General features: G+C 40.0%; 1 protein-coding gene across 8 annotated transcripts in view; it reads right to left on the bottom strand.

The window, feature by feature from the left end:
- EYA4 (EYA transcriptional coactivator and phosphatase 4) overlaps positions 1-20964 on the bottom strand; it is a 228012-nt gene that overhangs the window by 37998 nt on the left and 169050 nt on the right. For 4 of the 8 annotated variants that reach the window (XM_048844512.2, XM_048844511.2, XM_048844515.2 and 1 more), the window contains 5 exons: positions 15341-15407; positions 12830-12972; positions 12553-12696; positions 11310-11389; positions 10878-11061 (listed from right to left, as the gene is read on the bottom strand). In XM_048844512.2, coding sequence (XP_048700469.1) covers positions 10878-11061; positions 11310-11389; positions 12553-12696; positions 12830-12972; positions 15341-15407 — 618 coding nt within the window. The remainder of the gene's footprint in view (positions 1-10877; positions 11062-11309; positions 11390-12552; positions 12697-12829; positions 12973-15340; positions 15408-20964) is intronic. The other 4 variants (XM_048844513.2, XM_048844514.2, XM_048844516.2 and 1 more) reach the window with 2 other exon arrangements.

Raw genomic sequence — 20964 nt, 5'->3', positions numbered from 1 at the left:
AACTTTGTCTCAAAATTGGCCAGTCAATGACCCTACACTATACAGTCATACATATGTACATACTGAGATATTAATATCTTTACAGACTATTAAAAAGATGAAGGAAGTATCCAATGGCAGCCAGTCTAGGCTTGATTCTGACAAAGAGTTATTTTTTGTGGTTATTAATCTGAAGATAGAAAGATAGGTAGAAGGTAATCTGGGCAAAAGTGATCATGAAATGATAGATTTCATGATTCTAAGGAAAAAAGAGGTAAAAGCACCACAATAAGGACAATGGACTTCAAAAAAGCAGACTTTAACAAACTCAGAGCACTGGTAGGTAAGGTCCCATGAAAAGAAAATCTAATGGAAAAAGGAGTTCGGGAGAATTGGCAGATTCTCAAAGAGACAAAATTAAAGGCACAAGAGCAAACTCTCCCAATGATAAGGAAAGATAGGAAGACCAGTAAGAGGCCAATATGCCTTTATCAGGAGTTCTTTAATGATGTGAAAATCAAAAAGGAATCCTACAAAGAGTGGAAGCATGAATATAATTGCTAAGGATGAATACAAAAGAATAGTGAAGGCATGTAGGGAAAAAATTAGAAAGGCTAAAGCACAAAATGAGTTATACCTAACAAGGAACATGTCATAAATATAAAGGGAAGGGTAAACCCCTTTGAAATCCCTCCTGGCCAGGGGAAAGCTCCTCTCACCTGTAAAGGGTTAAGAAGCTAAAGGTAACCTCGCTGGCACCTGACCAAAATGACCAATGAGGAGACAAGATACTTTCAAAAGCTGGGAGGAGGGAGAGAAACAAAGGGTCTGTGGGTCTGTCTGTAGTCTTCTTTGTCGGGGATAGACCAGGAATGGAGTCTTAGAACTTTTAGTAAGTAATCTAGCTAGGTATGTGTTAGATTATGATTTCTTTAAATGGCTGAGAAAAGGATTGTGCTGAATAGAATAACTATTTCTGTCTGTGTATCTTTTTTGTAACTTAAGGTTTTGCCTAGAGGGGTTCTCTATGTTTTTGAATCTAATTACCCTGTAAGATATCTACCATCCTGATTTTACAGGGGGGATTTCTTCATTTCTATTTACTTCTATTTTTATTAAAAGTCTTCTTGTAATAAACTGAATGCTTTTTCATTGTTCTCAGATCCAAGGGTTTGGGTCTGTGGTCACCTGTGCAAATTGGTGAGGCTTTTTATCCAACATTTCCCAGGAAAGGGGGGGTGCAAGTGTTGGGAGGATTGTTCATTGTTCTTAAGATCCAAGGGTCTGGGTCTATAGTCACCTAGGCAAATTGGTGAGGCTTTTTACCAAACCTTGTCCAGGAAGTGGGGTGCAAGGTTTTGGGAAGTATTTTGGGGGGAAAGACGCGTCCAAACAGCTCTTCCCCAGTAACCAGTATTAGTTTGGTGGTGGTAGCGGCCAGTCCAAGGACAACGGGTGGAATATTTTGTACCTTGGGGAAGTTTTGACCTAAGCTGGTAAAGATAAGCTTAGGAGGTTTTTCATGCAGGTCCCCACATCTGTACCCTAGAGTTCAGAGTGGGGGAGGAACCTTGACAGAACATAACAGGCATTAAGAAGGGGTTCTATAAGTACATTAAGGACAAGAGAAAGATAAAGGAAAATTTAAGTACATTATTTAGCAGCAGGGAAGGAGAGCTATAGGATGACATCAAGAAGGCTGAGGAATGAAAAACCTATTTTGTTTCAGTCTTCACTAAAAAGGTAGGTTGTGACCAAATGCTTAAGACAATATTAACAACAAGGGGGAAGAAACGCAGACCAGAATAGGGAAAGAACAGATTAAAAATATGTAGATAATAGGACTGTCAAGTGATTAAAAAATTAATTGTGATTAAAAAATTAATCATGATTAATTGCACTGTTAAACAATAGAATATAATGTATATACATATTTTTGGATGTTTTCCATATTTTCAAATATATTTATTTCAATTACAACACAGAATACAAAGTGTACAGTGCTCACTTTATGTTTATTTTTTATTATAAATATTTGCACTGTAAAAATAAAAAACAGTATTTTTCAATTCACTTAATACAAGTACTGTAGTAAAATCTCTATCATGAAAGTTGAACTTACAAATGTAGAGTTATGTACAAAAAATAACTGCATTCAAAAATAAAACAATGTAAAACTTTAGAGCCTACAAACCCACTTCTTGTTCAGCCAATCGCTCAAACAAGTCTGTTTACATTTGCAGGAGATAATCCTGCCCGCTTCTTGTTCACGTCACCTGAAAGTGAGAACAGGAATTCTCATGGCACTGTTGTAGCCGGTGTTGCAAGACATTTACGTGCCAGATGCGCTAAAGATTCATATATCCCTTCATGTTTCAACCACCATTCCATAGGACATGCGTCCATGCTAATGAAGGCTTCTGCTCGATAACGATCCAAAGCAGTGCAGACCAACGTATGTTCATTTTCATCATCTGAGTCAGATGTTACCAGCAGAAGGTGGATTTTCTTTTTTGGTGGTTTGGGTTCTGTAGTTTCCGCATTGGAGTGTAGCTCTTTTAAAACTTCTGAAAGCATTCTCCACGCCTCATCCCTCTCAGATTTTGGAAGGCACTTCAGATTCTTAAATCTTGGGTCAGGTGCTGTAGCTATCTTTAGAAATCTCACACTGGTACCTTCTTTGCGTTTTGTCAAATCTGCAGCAAAAGTGTTCTTAAAACGAACAACATGCTGGGTCATCATCTGAGACTGCTATAACATGAAATATATGGCAGAATGTGGGTAAAACACAGAGCAGAAGACATACAATTGTCCCCCAAGGAGTTCGGTCACAAATTTAATTAACGCATACTTTTTTTAACGAGCATCATCAGCATGGAAGCATGTCCTCTGGAAGGATGGCCAAAGCATGAATGTTTAGCATATCTAGCATGTAAATACCTTGCAATGCCGGCTACAAAAGTATCATGTGAATGTCTGTTCTCACTTTCACATGACATTGTAAATAAGAAGCGAGCAGATTATTTCCCGTAAATGTAAACAAACTTGTTTCTCTTAATGATTGGTTGCACAAGAAATAGGACTCAGTGGACTTGTAGGCTCTAAAGTTTTACACTGTTTTGTTGTTGAGTGCAGTTATGTAACAAAAAAATTCTACATTTGTAAGTTGTGCTTTATGATAAAAAGATTGCACTGCACTACTTGTGTGAGGTGAACTGAAAAATACTATTTCTTTAATCATTTTTACAGTGCAAATATTTGTAATAAAAGTAATATAAAGTGAACAGTGTACACTTTGAATTCTGTGCTGTAACTGAAATCAATATATTTGAAAATGTAGAAAAACATCCAAAAATATTTAATACATTTCAATTGGTATTCTATTGTTTAACAGTGTGATTAAAACTGCGATTAATCACAATGAATTTTTTTTGAGTTAATTGTGTGAGTAACTGCAATTAATCGATAGCCCTAGTAGATAAATTAGATGTATTCAAGTTAGCAGGGCCTGCCACAATTCACCCTAAGTTACTTAAGGAGCTAGCTGAAGCAAATTCTGAACCATTAGTCGTTATCTTTGAGAACTCATGGAGGATAGATGAGGTCCCAAAGGTCTAGAGAAGGGAAAACATAGTACCTATCTTTAAAAAGGGGGAACAGAGAGGACCCAGGGAATTACAGACACTTGGTTGAGTGAATTTACACATTTCTAGTAAAAAATAATTATTTTTATTGCCATTAAGTAAATCATTTAGTTCATTTTTCCTCTTAGTCAACAATGTGCCAACGGTTGTTAAATAAGTAAAATGGAACAATGAGGAGTGCCTTCAAAGTTTTTATTATGTCCTGATTAGAATAAAATACTGTTTGTCATGTGCGGGAATTAAAAGAATTCCAAACTTTCTTAAAATCTATGAAGCTACTTAAAGCCCACACAAGTGATAATGGCACAATTATGATCTGATACAGATCTTCAATTATACACAACTGAAGAGATGGAAATCTATCTGTATATATATGGCATGAGTTTCTAGTGAAAAGTAATTATGTATTTACCTATTTTCCAATAATTTGCTGTAGTGGCTGCACAATCATTTCATGCAAAGCAGAACTATTCCACACATTTCTTTCTTTGCCCCACATAAGATAAAAACAAAATTATATCCAAGTCTAGCTTTTTTGTTTTATTGCTTCCCCAGCAAAATAGCCCAACAGGTGAACTAAGCAGCAAGTAGTTTGTAAACACTGATTCTTACCAAAAACATCAAACAAAAATTAAAGCACAATACTGATAACTTTTGAAAGCCCTAGAAAATAAGTTTTATTCAAAGTGTTTCTTTATACCATTCAGTAATCCATGTCTCTGTATTTAGTTTAATATTTTATTCTACATGCATACATACTACCTATGATAATGTCTTCAGAGAAAATTTCTATATAGATGTAACCAGCAGAGGTCTATAGAAATTAAATAGGGCTATACAGCATTTATTCTCATGACCTAATTAATAGAAAAATACTTTCTATAAGCTTTAAAACCATCCTATGAAACTGTATAGAAAAATCACGTCTACTACATTCACTAGGAGGGCTGCATTACACAAATGACAAAGCTGCATATGTACCCTCAGGAAGATTGGGGGGTGGGGGGCAACAGGGACAGACTTATAGAGGCAAGAAAACAGAGCTAAAATTTGACCTAGTATAAACTTTCGAAAGTGCCTAAATGAGTTAGGAGTCTAATATCCATTTTCAAACATGACTTAGGAGTCTAAATTCAACTGACTTTCAATGAGGCTTATATTTCCAAATGCATAAATCACTTTTCAAAACGGGTCTTAGATACCCCTAAATTACTGAGGGCCAGATTTTAAAGGCATTTAGGCACCTATCTGCATCTCTATAAATACCAGCACCTAAATTAATACCTTTAAAAATCTGGTCCTTAGGCACTTTTGAAAATTTTACCCCGAATCTAAAATTGTTATAATTTGCTGAGGAATGATAGGGAAATTAAACAGAAATAAATCACTTCTGCTTAATCATGACTCTGTAGTATTCTTGCTTTGCTGTTGCAGAATTAGTCAGGAGAGGGAGTTCTGATTAATTAACCAACTCTATTCCCTGAGTGATGAAGTGAGCTGTAGCTCACGAAAGCTTATGCTCAAATAAATTTGTTAGTCTCTAAGGTGCCACAAGTACTCCTTTGTCTCTCTTATGGAGGACAAGCCAATACTCCTTGACCTTATTTACTTCCCCATTACCTTTAGTGATGGGGAAGTAAATAAGGTCAAGGAGTATTGGCTTGTCCTCCATAAGAGATAGAAGAAAATATGTTTGGTTAAATGAAGAAGTACAAAATGACAACTCGAAATTGGATTCCTTGCACAACCAGAACTTCCACTGATTTCAACAAGAGTTCTGAATATGTGTCTTATAGAAGGGGACCCTTTTAAAGGGAAATGTTATTTACTAGCTCTTCCACGACTACATAAAAAACAGACTAAAAGAAAAAAAAAACAAATTTCTGGCCTGAACCTTTTAATTATTTCCAACACATGAGAAAATTTAATATATATGAAAAATGTAATGTTTTATAAAATCAAGATTAAATTACAAAGTAACATATTAAAGCATTTGTTCCCAATTATTCAATTTACTTAATTCTTCCAAAAATTAAACAAATCTTTCTAAATCTTCTATGAAAGTTCCTAAAAGCTGAAGTAAACAACTGAATGCTATTTACAATTTCCATTTAACATTAATTATTACCAGTTGCCCCAGGCTTCTCTTTGGACCAACACGGTACATGATTGCATAATTATCCATAAATCAGTACTGTAACTAATCACTGTACCTTGTAAGTTCTGGGTATTTAGAGCCAACTTTATTTCATTAAACTAATCTCTAAATCAGAATGACCAGCTGTCTCTTACTTGAATGCAAGGCATGCTTCTATTTTAGAACTGCAGAAGTCAGTAGTGCATGGGTTTTTGAACAACTGTACGCTTAATTTGCTGGATTTGCTTTTTACAAACAGCAGGCTCATCCATATTAAAGGGGGAACTTATTTTTTTTTATCCTTAAATGGCTTCAGAAAACTTAAACTTAAAAAAACTGACCAAAATACAGATCTCTGGTGTAGTAAGAATGTGTGTCAAATCTGACAGAAATTAAATGCAAACTGTTCATACACAGAAGGACCCAAAAATGTGTGTACTTATTTAGAGATTGGGAAGTCCTAGTGCAGTTCACTGAAGTTAGAAATATTAATTGCAATGCGTGAAATTATTTCCTTTTTTCCTACATTCAACACATAGCTAAGGATCCTGTTTGGGAAACTTCATTCACTGGCAAGTGAGAGTATGGCTACAATAAAGTGACAGGAAAGCGTTAAGCATGAACATGGTATGGCCTGTAATTGCAGACATAGTGATACTCAGGTACTGGTGTATCCCTGCCACTGAACCTGCCACAACTGAACTGAGTAAGAGCACAGTTGTTGCAAAGGGCCCTCCGGGAGGGAAGACCCAGGCATACACACAAATCCAGTGAAAATTCCAATGTGTGCTGCTTCTGAATAGGCTAGTGTGCACAAGGAAAGTCAACGCAGACTGATTCGTGCACATGCTTATTCCTTCCTGTGCAGAGGCAAGCCCTAGCACCATTATCCCAGTATATCAGCAACAGGTTCACTATGCCCTTTCCCCATGCACCAGGTGAAGCAGTAACCAGAAGCTCTTTTCAGTTGCTACCTCTGAGCCACGATGTCCCTAGTGCAGGGATCAGCAACCTTTGGCATGTGGCCCGTCAGGGAAAGCCGCGGGAGGGCGGGGACAGTTTGTTTACCTGCAGCATCCGCGGGTTTGGTTGATCGCAGCTCCCACTGGCCGTGGTTTGCCATTCCAGGCCAATGGGGTTGCAGGAAACGGCGGCCAGCACATCCCTTAGCCCGCGCTGTTTCTTGCAGCCCCCATTGGCCTGGAACGGCAAACCGTGGCCAGTGGGAGCGGCGATCGGCCGAACCTGCGGACACTGCAGGTAAACAAACCATCCCAGCCTGCCAAACCCCCTTTCCCTGACAGGCTGCACGCCAAAGGTTGCTGATCCCTGGACTAAGCATTCAAAATGCTGCACTCCATTTATGCAAGTGTATTTTTAAAGTAACAAACAAGAACACAGGCATGCAATGTATTTTCAAAATGGGTGTTGCACTGTGCACATAGTATCGCATGACTCATTCAGCACTTCACAGAAATGGGAAGTACATGGGCAGAGGTACAAGTTCAGATGCATAAACTATTTAAAAGGGAGATTTCAGAGTAACAGCCGTGTTAGTCTGTATTCGCAAAAAAGAAAAGGAGGACTTGTGGCACCTTAGAGACTAACCAATTTATTTGAGCATGAGCTTTCGTGAGCTACAGCTCGCTTCATCGGATGCATGCTTAAATACAGAAAATACAGAAGATGTTTGTTTTTATACACACAAATCATGAAAAAATGTGTGTTTATCACTACAAAAGGTTTTTCTCTCCCCCCACCCCACTCTCCTGCTGGTAATAGCTTATCTATTAGCTATTACCAGCAGGAGAGTGGGGTGGGAGGAGAGAAAACCTTTTGTAGTGATAAACACCCATTTTTTTCATGGTCTGTGTGTATAAAAACATCTGTATTTTCCACAGTATGCATCCGATACATACTCATGTGTTTAACCATAAAAACCTTTCTTACTATTTCACTATACTTACACACTCATGGTTTTCCGTTATTTAGCTTGTATAAAGTTCCCTTCTATAGTACATTGAATACAGATTATAAAACACTATCATAAGAGATTCTGTACATACAGTATGCTAACAGATCACTTCTAAGAAGCACAGCTACAAGATGAGATAATGTGCAAACCTACTCACTACAAAATATTTTTAAGTGTGTAGGAAATATAAAGTGTCCTGAAGCATGTAGAGTTCTCAAAACATAATTTTATGAGTATTCATTACATTCTTTCAGCATACAACAGAATCTTTTAAATGATATGTGGAGCAACATCTACAGTGAATGTTCATTCCTCAAGTGTTCTAATTTCAGTTGATTACAACATAATTTTACCTTTCTGTCTTCAATTTGGCAGGTTTGTTCTGAGTCCAGGAGTTAATATTTTTTTTAAGCTTGTGCCAAAATGGTTCTGCTACTTTCAAGAACCAAGGGAGTGAACAAAATATACTTTCCTATTTTATATAAACACACACTTTCCAAAAAAAATTCAGCCTGAGGCAGACACCTGGCATGGGAAATTTCAGCCCATACAATTAAAGTTATAAGTAACTGAAAAAAAGGTCTTGTAATGGGAAATGTCAGGCAATCTCAACTGTAGGTAATGCTGCCAGATCTGTGTATAATTTTTTGCACAACCTTAACTCCTCCCCTTCTGCTTATTCATTATTATTAATATAATACTGCATATTTTTGAAAGACCCCCATGTCATTCAGTTCATTCCCTAGAAAGAGAATGAAACAGCTTTGTGTAGTGAATTGGTCTGGGGTCCAGTGCACCCCTTCTGCATTCAGGGACTGATCCGAAACTCATTAAAGGCAATGACAGTTTTCCCAGGACTTCAATAGGTTTTGGATCGGGTCCACACTGCAGAAATTGTATAGTGTATGATGAATGAAGCAGGGTCCCCTAGAAGACAAATAAAGCTCATGTGGCACTAGACAGAGACCTTGGAGATTGGGGTCTTTCACTGTCTCTCTCATAGACTTTGTATGTGAGCTTGAGCAAGCCACTTAATCTCTCTGTACCATAGTCTCACATTTGTAAAATGAGGATAATACTTCTTGATTTTGCAAGGATCAATTCATTAACCTCTGTGAGATGCTCACCTACTAATGTAATGAGCATCACAGAAAAGTCTACAAAGAAGGAAACGCAATTGTTATGGGCAGCAGTGTTTGGATGGTGTGCAGTGTAGGAAGCAGGCGTGGAGCTATAAGATGAATGATGGGGATAACAAGAAAAACTGAACAGTTGCCTCATTCACAGAGCAATGTTCACCTCATGCATTGAATGAGATGGGGTCCTGTAAAGTTTAGCATGATCATATAATAAAATACTGTAATGCTTTATGCCCAAGGGCACATAATTGGTCAGGCAAACTTAATTTTGTCTTGTCCTGGCTTCTGAGTGCTTTACTTTGCAACTGTAACTCTCTTAATATAATTTAAACAGATTGATACGAATACCTGATAACTCTATTGTGACTTGCTGAATTTTGTGAATTAGCAATATGGCATGCACATTAATAAGTGCTTGTCTAAATAAAGAAACAACTGTAGTTTGGTTTTAATTATTTATGATAATACTTCACAATATACTGTACTAGTAAATATGCTGTAATAAGGGAGGCAGTGTGACTTAGTGGATAGAGCACTGGACTGGCTCTGGAGATGTAGATTCTATTCCTGGCTCTACCACTGGCTTCCTGGGTGACCTTCAACCAGTCACTTCACTTCTCTGTGCCTCGGGCCTGGTCTACACTACAGTGTTAGGTCAATACAAGCTGCCTTAATTATGTCAGTGTACACACTACAGCCTTGTTCCTGCCTATGTAAGTGCCCTACAACACCAACATCATAACTCCACCTCCACCAGAGGTGTAGGGCTTATGTTGGTGTATTTAGGGCAATGCAGTGTCCCTGTAGACACTGCATTACCTACATCTATTGGCTATCATTCTCGTCAATTTCATGGAGCTGTGAAATTGACAAGAAAGCGGGCTCTGGGCTTCCCAGCTGAGCCACTCAGGGTCCTGGCTCAGGCTGCCACCCAGGCTCCCTGCTCCCCGCAGTGAGCCCTGTTGCTCCCCAAGATCCTGGCTTTCCACTCCAGCCCGGCTGCCACCCAGGGTCCCCGGGCTCTTGGCTCCCCGCTGGGAGCATAGCAACTGACTGGACTCCAGGTGCAGATCTCCCCACCAGGAGCCTGGCTGCCCCCTGGGGTCTCGGCTCCCCACTGGGAGCACAGCTGTGCAGAGCGGGGAGCTCTGCACCCAGACTCCAGTTGGCTGTGGTACTGCTGATGGAGAGAAGCAGGACTCCCAGTGGGGAGATCTGTGCCCAGTGTCTGGTCAGCTGCCCCATTCCCGGTGGGGAACAGGGAGCCAAGAGGGGAGGGGCAGCCCAGTGGGATGCCAGGCTACTAGCAAGGAGCTGTGCAGAGCTGACAGCCCTGGCTCTCCGCCCCCTGCATTGCCCCTTTTAAGTTGGTGGAAACACATGCATCACCAACAGAAGAAGGGCAGTGTGGATAAGAATCACCACAGTAATTACTGCGGTGGCTGTAAGTCGACCTAACCTAGGTTAACTTAAGTGTATAGTGTAGACATGCCCTAAGTTTCCCCATCTGTAAAATAGGGATTCTGATACTAGCCTCCTTTGTAAAACACTTTGAGATCTATGGACGAAGATCTAGGTACTATTATTATTAGGTGTCAGTAACACAAGATCTCAGACCCATTCTGTTACTAAATCTTTGCTGAGAGCTGAAGTGGGATTGCCTTTCTGAGTGTGAATTAGAGAGGTCCTGCTACAGCACAGCAGTTTCGGACACTCAAAGATGCATACTTGATTGTTGTGTCTTTTCTCATTCCCACAATGATACATATATCAGTTTGCCAAAATTACCTGGCTGCGGTTTAATATATAACCTGAATATACATTATTTTTTAATATCTCATGATTGTTTCCATAATCATTTTTTTTTCTTTTAGAGACACTGAGCTGAGTATAAAAGTTCATGCTTATCCCCATTTGGTTCAAAATTACCTATGTTGAAAAATTACCCAATTCTGCTTTCACGCATCTAAACTGATGGGATCAAATACACAAAAGTTTTTCACCTGGATGAAGATCTGTACCTGGTTGACTATTCAGGCCAGGGAGAGATTCCTGTAGCTGATAGGTTGATGATGAGGAAGACGTGCCATCAGTTGTGTTGTTTGAGGTCATATATGCTCCATATGTTGATGCTGAATAATACTGTGCATATTGGTTTTGGCCAAAAGCTGTATAGGATGGATAATCCTGGAAAAAGTAAAGGCAATTTATTAAGTGAACCCATTTCTTTATCGTGTATTTTAAATGAAAAGGTTGATCAAATTTTCTCATGAAGATTGCAGTATTTGGTTAGATATTAAAGTACCCTGCTGTCCTATTAAAGATTCAATCACAATAGTCCTGTTTTAACCTAAATTGGTCAAATTATGCAATTGCCTGATCACTTAAAATATTTTCTTATTCTGTTGCACATATAAAAGTGTTGATATTCATACCTGTTGTGAACTACTGAAGTTTGTAGAATTTGAGACTGAATTATTTGCATAAATAGTAGATGAGGGTGTAAAACTAGAACCTAAAGATAAAGGAAATAATTTGTTATAAGAACCTATTTGTGTATTCAAAAGAAAATTTTTCATATTACAACACAGACAAATCAGAAGCACAAATAACTGAGATTCTGACTTTAAAATATAAAAATTTCTAATGAATGCTCAACAGAAATGAAAAACTGCTTCCAGATTTATTTTTCCCTTTTAATATTGTTCATGGAAACTTGGAGTATATGTGGTTGTGTTCAAGAAAACCTCTTCACGCTTACTACAGTGCCTCAACCACTCCCTTGTTTGTTTTCTCTTGTTCTTTCTCTCATTATGTATATTCATTGCTTAGTTCACCTTCACTTGCAACCATCCAGTCTCAGCATAAAACAGCTCAAGTCCCTTCTCCCGCGCAGGTAAAAGGGAGGCTTGAACCAAGGATTTTTCACATCCTAGATGAATACCCTATCCACTGGGTTAAGAACTGAAGGAAGCAGGCCTCCTTTTCCCACTGTTTTGTGTAAGCTCGTCTATAGGCAGGCAAGCTAGTTAGGAGGAAGAACGCCTACCTTCTCTGGTTTCTGCATCACTCTGGGGCTTAGGCAGCTGCATGTTTGGAATGGGGCTGCAATGCACATGCTGAAAGGCAGAAACCTAGATGCCAAGGGAACTTTTAATGCAACAAAAATGTAAAGTGCCAAGTGAGTTTAGGCATCTACAGGGTGTAGTGGCAGCTGAGCGGGGATTTTGTGAAGCCTAGTGGGACCTGATTCTGGGATTTAGGCACCTCAAGTGGCAGTCAGGGGCCTAAGTCCTTTTGTGAATCTAGCCCCTAGTTCCTATTGATTTCAATGGGAATTAAGTGACTAACCTGCTTGGGCTCTTCTGAAAATCTCACTAGGTGCCTATCTGCATCTTTAAGCCTTTAAATACTGGCCCTTGGTCTTTTGATAACTGTTTCTTATGAAGAAATGCACATCATAATGCTACATTAAAAGATAATACCATGCATGAAGTCAAATGATATCAGCCTGCATATACATTTCACTTATTTTAATGCGACATAGGCACCTAAATACCTTTGAACATCTGAACCTAAAGGCCTACTTCAGATATTCCTACTCACATTGAGCAATACCTCACTCATGAGTAGTGCCTCTGAAATGAAAGATGGAAAATGACGATGGTGGTTACTGACCTGGCATTTGGTAAGAATATGGTGTTTGGCCTGGCTGTGGTGTGGAAAACCCCGGACTGTAACTGAGGCACCCACTCTGCAGTGGTGACTGTGTTTGCGAAAGCCCGCTTTCCGTCTTGATGCCTGGCAACATTACACCCAAGTCTGTGTGAGAAATTAATTTTCAACCGATTCTTTAAAATATTTTCTTGCAGATGGGGAGAAAAGTAAAGAATGTTCATATTGACAGTCAATCTTACTTCTAGCTAAGAAGGAATAACAATGAGAAGCAAAATACCATAAGCAGGTAAACTGTAAGGCTGTCCAGTCTGTGAGTAGGCTGTATAGACTGCAGGCTGTTGCATTCCTGAATACTGGGTCTGTCCGGAATATGCAGACATTGTTTGAGCTGCTGGTGTAGAAAGAATGTGTGGATAGGGCCTAAATATTAGGAAAAATAGCATTACTGTGGCAACAGATGTTCAAGCAATAAAAGAAAAAGGTTTCAAGAAGTAAATAAACAGTTTTGTCAACAATTACTCTTCTAGAATCCAGTCTAACCTTACTGAAGTAAATGGAGACTCTCTGGGTCACATTCTCTGGTGCAGCATGGATGTTTTGTACCATATCACCAGCATGATATAACCTTAAAGCTGCTGTATCCAACCCCAGGTGGATCATCCCACTGTCAGCATAGCTCTATAGGGCTTCTGCACCCCACCCCCCTTTGAAGCAATGAGCATCTGGCATAAGTCAATCAGAGATGCCCTCAGGCTGCTCAAACCCAGTGAAGGAGAACTGCCCTAGACACAGTGGCAGCAGGATCAGGGAAGTACAAACATGAGCACCAAGATACACAAACTTGTACTGTGTGCAGTTCAGTTGTAGCTGAGGATCTGGCCCTCTGACTTCAATGGGAGATGGATCGAGCCCATATAGAGTGGCATTGAAAATGCCTACAGTAATACTTTAACAACAAGATGGGCTTCCAACATTTGGAAAATTTGGGTTACAGAAAAAGAATGGAAATAAAAGTGATCTTTTGTTTGTGAATAAAATCAGGTTTAAAAATTTTACCCTCCAGAGTTGCAAAAATGTATTCAGAAATATTTGTCTTGGAATGTTTAATAAGTCAAATAAGATTTTATGGACCAAGAGTGATCAAACACACTCTGAAGAATTATTGTAACTGAAACGTAGCCATTAAAAGCCGTGACTAAATAGCAAATACTAATTTGTTTTGCTTTTTTTTCCTAATTACTTCAGCATAGTTGGAAGCAGTTGCTATCAGAAAAAGATTACACTTTAATTTAGATGCCAAAAATTATTATAGTAAATAAAAAATTCAATAAGACCTTGTAATATATTTGGCCAAGAATATCTGATGCACTGTTAGCCAAATCCCCTTGTAAGTGCAATAAGAAAGACTACACTTAGTTCATTGTTGTTTGCAGTGTTGTTGTAGTTGCCTGAAGAAGAGCTCTATGTAAGCTCAAACGCGTGTGTCTTTCACCAACAGAAGTCTGTCCAATAAAAGATTCATTCACCTCATTCACCTTGTCTCGCTAATATGCAGTGTTGTTGTAGCCGTGTTGGTCACAGGATATTAAAGAGTCTCTCTAATATGCAGAGTTCAGACATTTACTTGTCATCTTATTACATATTTGTTACATCATAATGTGAATACAAATTTACCAAAACAAAGTAGCTTAAGAAAGCATAACCTGGTAACGTTTCAGTGTTTTCATTTTAGAAACATAATGCCAAATTTTCAGACATAGCCTCCTACCCGGCCTTGTCAAGTATGCAGAAGCAAACAAACTTCACACAGCAATCAGGAACATGTGTGCACAAAACTGGTAGTGCCACATGCAAATGAGTACTTCCATGCACTACAGTGCTGCCAACTCTAGTGATTTTATCTCAAATCTCACAATATTTGGTGTTTTGTTAAAGTCCCAGCTCTTTGAAGGGGAGGGGTAGCTCAGTGGTTTGAGCATTGGCCTGCTAAACCCAGGGTTGTGAGTTCAATCCTTGAGGGGCCATTTAGGGATTTGGGGCAAAAATTGGGGATTGGTCCTGCTTTGAGCAGGGGGTTGGACTAGATGACCTCCTGAGGTCCCTTCCAACCCTGAGATTCTATGAAGTCATGTGACTACACGAGAATCTCAATTTTAAGTGGCGGAAGGGAGTAAGTATCTAGCCCTTATAGTTGCAGAGAAAAGCTTGAAACATGACTCCTACTGGTTTAAGGACCAGAATGTAAATAAAAAGAATCCAACATACTTCTGCAGTGCCTCATTCATGATTTTTTGAATGCTTGGCAATACTGACGATGGAACGTGTACGTATAGAGAGTTCTCCTTGTTTAATGCACTGGTACTTATGCATTCAAGTACTCATTTTGCACATACAACTGTGTTTTTTTCCCTATCAAGTGCCTGTTTCCATGTGTTTAAGCATATTATGTCAGCACAACTTATGTGCCTACATTTGAAAACTTGACCACTGGGGTTCAATCTTGCCCTTACATGTGTGTGCAAAATCAATTATATATGTTGTGCAACAATAAATAACTGCACATCTAAGAGCCAGATCAAGGTCTTCACCAACTGTGAGAGAGAAAAAAAATAGAGAAATGATGCTAATGGGGATCAGTATCAAGTCTTAAATTCTTAACTATGTAGCTATTTGTTACTACTTTTATTTATTTACTGTGTATTAACACTTGTTGGAAACTTTGAACAACAGAATTGCCTGAAGTCTTGGTCATTCACTATGATAGGCTAGAAAAGATGTGGTCACTAACTTGGAGGGATATATCTGCGGCGAGTACTGATGTGCTGATCTTGGACTGTAGCCACTACTTGTTATTACTGCAAAACAGAAAACAAGAGTGCAACACTTAACAAAAACAAAAATGGATTTAATTCAGATACCAAAACCTTTGCAGAGATAATGAATGCTGAAATATTTAAGCGAGTAAATATTTGAAGAGTATTTAACTAAAATGGGACAACCTTTCATCAAGGCTAAACTACCATATTTTTAATATGCAAACTGAAAACATACAGTAAACTCCCAAGTAACACAAGTTGTAAAAATCATTGTCTCCCAATATCCGCATGCAGCACCTTTTAAATTTGATTTATATATTTCTGCATACATTTTAGAGGTATACAATTCACACATAATATTTGATCCACAAGCCATGAAGCTGTCACTAATGGAAACTTCCTATAATGTATTACAAAACTGCCATTTAAAAAAGCTTGTGATCTAATGTATAGTATTACATAGAATAGAAAAAAAATATAAAATCTCCTTTAAAAACCTGACACTTGCAAGTTTAAATACAATTTGGAATTTGCAAAATATTTTTTCTTTCAAGTTTGAATTTTTTAGTGAATTTCGCAATAATGAAAGATATCAAATTGATAGCCCGGGAAAACAAAGTCACCTATTTGTCCTCAGATCAGTTAGAGCAAGACACTGGCAATATTTTTATTTGAAATGTAAGTAAAACAAATCCCAGTTCAGTCGCCTTTTATATGCTTATACTATTAGCAGCTGTATTCTTCCGAAAAAACTTACAGAATGATAGTCATATCCTATTAAAATTTTCAATCAAAAGCAGCACCCAAATTGGACTAATTCCAAGAATCTGGACATTTCACTTTCCTTTAACCATCTGTCTTGACTAAGACAGATGTATTCCAAATATATGTACTCTAAAGTGTTGAACCAATCCCTTCAGAGCAAATCCATATTGAGCAAATATACAGAGTGTCTTTATTAGGCCATCTGCTGTTCATTCACTGTTCAAAAGATTAAAGTAGTACACAACGAAACACTGGAATTTCTGTAGTCTAATCAATCATAGTTGTACTTCAAAGTATACACTTCCTGAGTTGTTCATAATGGTACTGCAAACCAACTTTTAGAATTGTATAAGTGACAAATAGGTTTGGGTTCCTATATATTTTATGAAATAAGATATATTTCTACATCCAAGTCTAATGAATGCCTTTAAGATCTACTGCTTTGAACACATGCAGAACTTCATAGTTCTTAAGCTATTTTAAACATACTTAGAACATTTAGGAAAATGTAGCAGAAGGAAAAGAATTAATCCCTCTTAAATATGCATTAGGTTAGCTTGAAAATTAGGAAATATTGGACAATAATATCTAGACCCTGTGCTACCAGTTTCAATTGGAAAGTTGCACAGCATATATCAAAGCAAACTACTTATAAAACTATAAAGGGTTCTCTCTTATTTGCTGAACTCCTGGAGGATAATTCTCTTCCCTAGAACAGCTCAATGCTCTTTTCTTTATGAAGACGAAACAGTTACACAAGGTGATTTTGCAGATTCTCAGGTCAATGAACTTCAATGATCCACTAATGGCATCTCTGCTGTTTTTTGACCAGTAATGTAATTAGATTAAATATCAGGCCATTTCTTTTTCTCTTATTTACTGAACTGTATTTTGAGAAGTGGGAGATCCAGCTAACTGACCAACTTTGAAAAACAAAACACGTTATCATACTACTGTAACTGGTACAAAGTAAACTTTAAAACAGCTACAGTGGATGAACTGTTTTTCTTATCAAATCACTCACAGTGAAATTAGCATTTTTACAGTAAAAGGCATAATGTAATTAAACAACTCTGCACACCCATCTCTCTATTTTGTGCATTTAGAAAGACTTAAGAAAATATTCTTGAATGTGTCTTGTTTTCAGATTTTCATTTTCTTTACATTTCACCTTAATGACTGTACCAATAGTATTGTACTAGTAGTTTTCCTTCTTTCATGGACCTAAATTGATTTATATTGGGATAAAAAAATACAGATGCCTAGAAAGTATTACATATCTCTCTTTTATTTGCATATAGTTAATAATATTAGAAACCTCCACACAGGTAAATAGGCCCAATGGCTTGTGATGGGTTTTTAGATGGGGTAAGATCCAAGTTACCCGGGAAAGAATTTTCTGTAGTATCTGGCTGATGAATCTTGCCCATATGCTCAGGGTTTAGCTGATCGCCATATTTGGGGTCGGGAAGGAATTTTCCTCCAGGGCAGATTGGAAGGCCCTGGAGGTTTTTCGCCTTCCTCTGTAGCCTGGGGCACGGGTCACTTGCTGGAGGATTCTCTGCTCCTTGAGGTCTTCAAACTACAATTTGAGGACTTCAATAGCACAGATATAGGTGTGAGGTCTTTTTTAGGAGTGGTGGGTGAAATTCTGTGGCCTGCATTGTGCAGGAGGTCAGACTAGATGATCATAATGGTCCCTTCTGGCCTAAATATCTATGAATCTATGAATCTATGAATCTCTGAATGTTCTGAAGATATTGAATCATGCACATAGCTAGGCTATGTAACCCAAGTTCTTTTCATTATTAGGGTATGTCTACACTACGAAATTAGGTCGTATTTATAGAAGTCGATTTTTAGGAAGCTATTTTATACAGTCCATTGTGTGTGTCCCCACTAAGCGCATTAAGTCAGTGGAGTGCGTCCACAGTACCGTGGCTAGCATCGACTTTCGGAGCGTTGCACTGTGGGTAACTATCCAACAGTTCCCGCAGTGTCTGCTGTCCATTGGAATTCTGGGTTGAGCTCCCAATGCCTGATGGGGCAGTGTTGTCAGTCGCCCTTCCCTTTGTAAAAGCAACGGCAGACAATCGTTTCGCGCCTTTTTTCCATGCAGCCACCATTCTGCTGTCAGCAGACGGTGTAGTAGGACTGCTAACCATCATCATCCACTGCTCCTGCTGCAACTCTGCTCTCCTGGTGCCATGAATCCACCTCGCAGGTCCTCTCGTCGTTCTGTATAAATATCTATTCTCGTGGCATCCGTCGTCATCCATCGGTTCCGCTGCAACTCTGCTCTCCTACAGACGACATACCACAGCAAGCATGGAGCCCACGCTGCTGTTGTGCGCATTGTAAACACCTCACACATTATCCTGTAGTATGTGCAGAACCTGCAAAAGCAGGTGGGGAGGTGACGACAGCGTGATCACGATAGCGATGAGGACAGGGACACAGACTTCTCTCAAAGCACGGCCCTGGCAATTTGGACATTATGGTGGTAATGGGGCAGGTTCCTGCCATGGAACGCCAATTCTGGGCCCGGGAAACAAGCACAGACTGGTGGGACTGCACAGTGTTGCAGGTCTGGGATGATTCCCAGTGGCTGCAAAACTTTCACATCTGTAAGGGCACTTTCATGGAACTTTGTGACTTGCTTTCCCCTGCCCTGAAGTGCAAGAATACCAAGATGAGGGCCGCCCTCACAGTTGAGAAGCGAGTGGGTGATAGCCCTGTGGAAGCTTGCAACGCCAGACAGCTACCCGTCAGTCAGGAATCAATTTGGAGTGGGTAAATCTACTGTGGGAGCTGCTGTGATCCAAGTAGCCAACACAATCACTGAGCTGCTGCTATCAAGGGTAGTGACTCTGGGAAATGTGCAGGTCATAGTGGATTGCTTTGCTGCAATGGGGTTCTCTAACTGTGGTGGGGCGATAGACGGAACGCATATCTCTATCTTGGGACTGGACCACCTTGGCAGCCAGTACGTAAACCGCAAGGGGTACTTTTCAATGGTGCTGCAAGCACTGGTGGATCACAGGGGATGTTTCACCAACATCAACGTGAGATGGCCGGGAAAGGTGCATGACGCTCGCATCTTCAAGAACTCTGGTCTGTTTGAACACCTGCAGGAAAGAACTTACTTCCCAGACCAGAAAATCACCATTGGGGCTGTTGAAATGCCTACTGTTATCCTTGGGGACCCAGCCTACCCCTTATTGCCATGGCCCATGAAGCCATACACAGGCACCCTGGACAGTAGTAAGGAGCAGTTCAACTATAGGCTGAGCAAGTGCAGAATGGTGGTAGAATGTGCATTTGGACGTTTAAAAGCTCACTGGCACAGTTTACTGACTAGGTTAGACCTCAGCAAAACCAATATTCCCATTGTTACTGCTGCTTGCTGTGTGCTCCACAACATCTGTGAGAGTAAGGGGAAACGTTTACGGCGGGGTGGGAGGTTGAGGAAAATCGCCTGGCGGCTGATTACGCGCAGCCACACACCAGGGCGATTAGAAGAGCACAGCTGGGCACCCTGTGCATCAGAGAAGCTTTGAAAACCAGTTTCACGACTGGCCAGGCTACGGTGTGACAGTTCTGTTTGTTTCTCCTTGATGAAAATCCACTTCCTTGGTTGACTCCACTTCACTATAAGTCAACCGCCCTCCCCGCTTCGATCACCGCTTTCAGAGGCAATAAATTCATTATTGTTTCAAAGTCATGCATTCTTTATTAATTCATCACACAAATAGGGGGAAAACTCGCAAGTAGCCCGTGAGGAGGGAAGCACCGGGTGGGGTGGTGGATGAGGGGAGGAGGGAAGGAAAAGGCCACACTACAGTTCAAAACTTATTGAATACCAGCCTTCTGTTGCTTGGGAAATCCTCTAGGGTGGAGTGGCTGGGTGCCCATAGCCTCCCCCCTCTGCGTTCTTGGGCATCTGGGTGAGGAGGATATGGAACTTGGGGAGGAGGGCAGGCAGTTATACAAGGGCTGCAGTGGTGGTCTGTGCTCCTGCTGTTTGAACATGTCAGTTTGCTCCCCCATTAGGCTAAGCATTGCATCCTGCCTCCTCTTAGCGTGCTCCTCCTTCCTCTCATGTTCATTTAACGCTTTCCTGGACTCTGCCATTGTTTGCCTCCACGCATTTCAGTGCGGGAGGACTGCATGAGCTCTGAGAACATGTCATTGTGAGTGTGTTTTTTTCACCTTCTAATCTGCGCTAGCCTCTGGGATGAAGATGATGGGGGAGCGTAGAAACATTTGCAGCTGTGGGAGGAAAAAAAGGGAGAGTAGTATTTAAAAAGATACATTTTAGAGAACAAAGGGAAGACTATTTCACACTGAATCAAGCACATTCACATTACATAGAACATGTGCTTCACCCCTACGTCCCCCACCGTGTGGCTAGTATCAGGGAAGATCCCTCTCAGCCAAATGCGAACAGCTCAGCATGAACGGGCCTCCCCACACCGTGTGGCAAAGGCTTTTAGAGTACCTCCAGGAGAGCTTCATGGAGATGTCCCTGGAGGATTTCCACTCCATCCCCAGACATGTTAACAGACTTTTCCAGTAGCTATACTGGCCGCAAATGCATCCCAAGTCTTCAGGGCAAATTAATCATTAAACACGCTTGCTTTTAAACCCTGTATTATATTTACAAAGGTACACTCACCAGAGTGTACCAGTGCCTTCTCCGGCTTCATGGTCCGGAAGCCTGCCTTGGGAAGGTTGGAAGGGGATTGGCTCCAGGGTGATGAACAGTTCCTGGCTGCCGGGGAGAAGGGATTCTCCGCTTGTCTGCTATGCGCTATCCTCAACCTCCTCC

Source organism: Caretta caretta, chromosome 3, assembly GCF_965140235.1.
Source record: "Caretta caretta isolate rCarCar2 chromosome 3, rCarCar1.hap1, whole genome shotgun sequence".
In the NCBI taxonomy this organism is placed as follows: domain Eukaryota; kingdom Metazoa; phylum Chordata; order Testudines; family Cheloniidae; genus Caretta; species Caretta caretta.
This window is presented reverse-complemented; position numbering and strand designations above follow the sequence as displayed.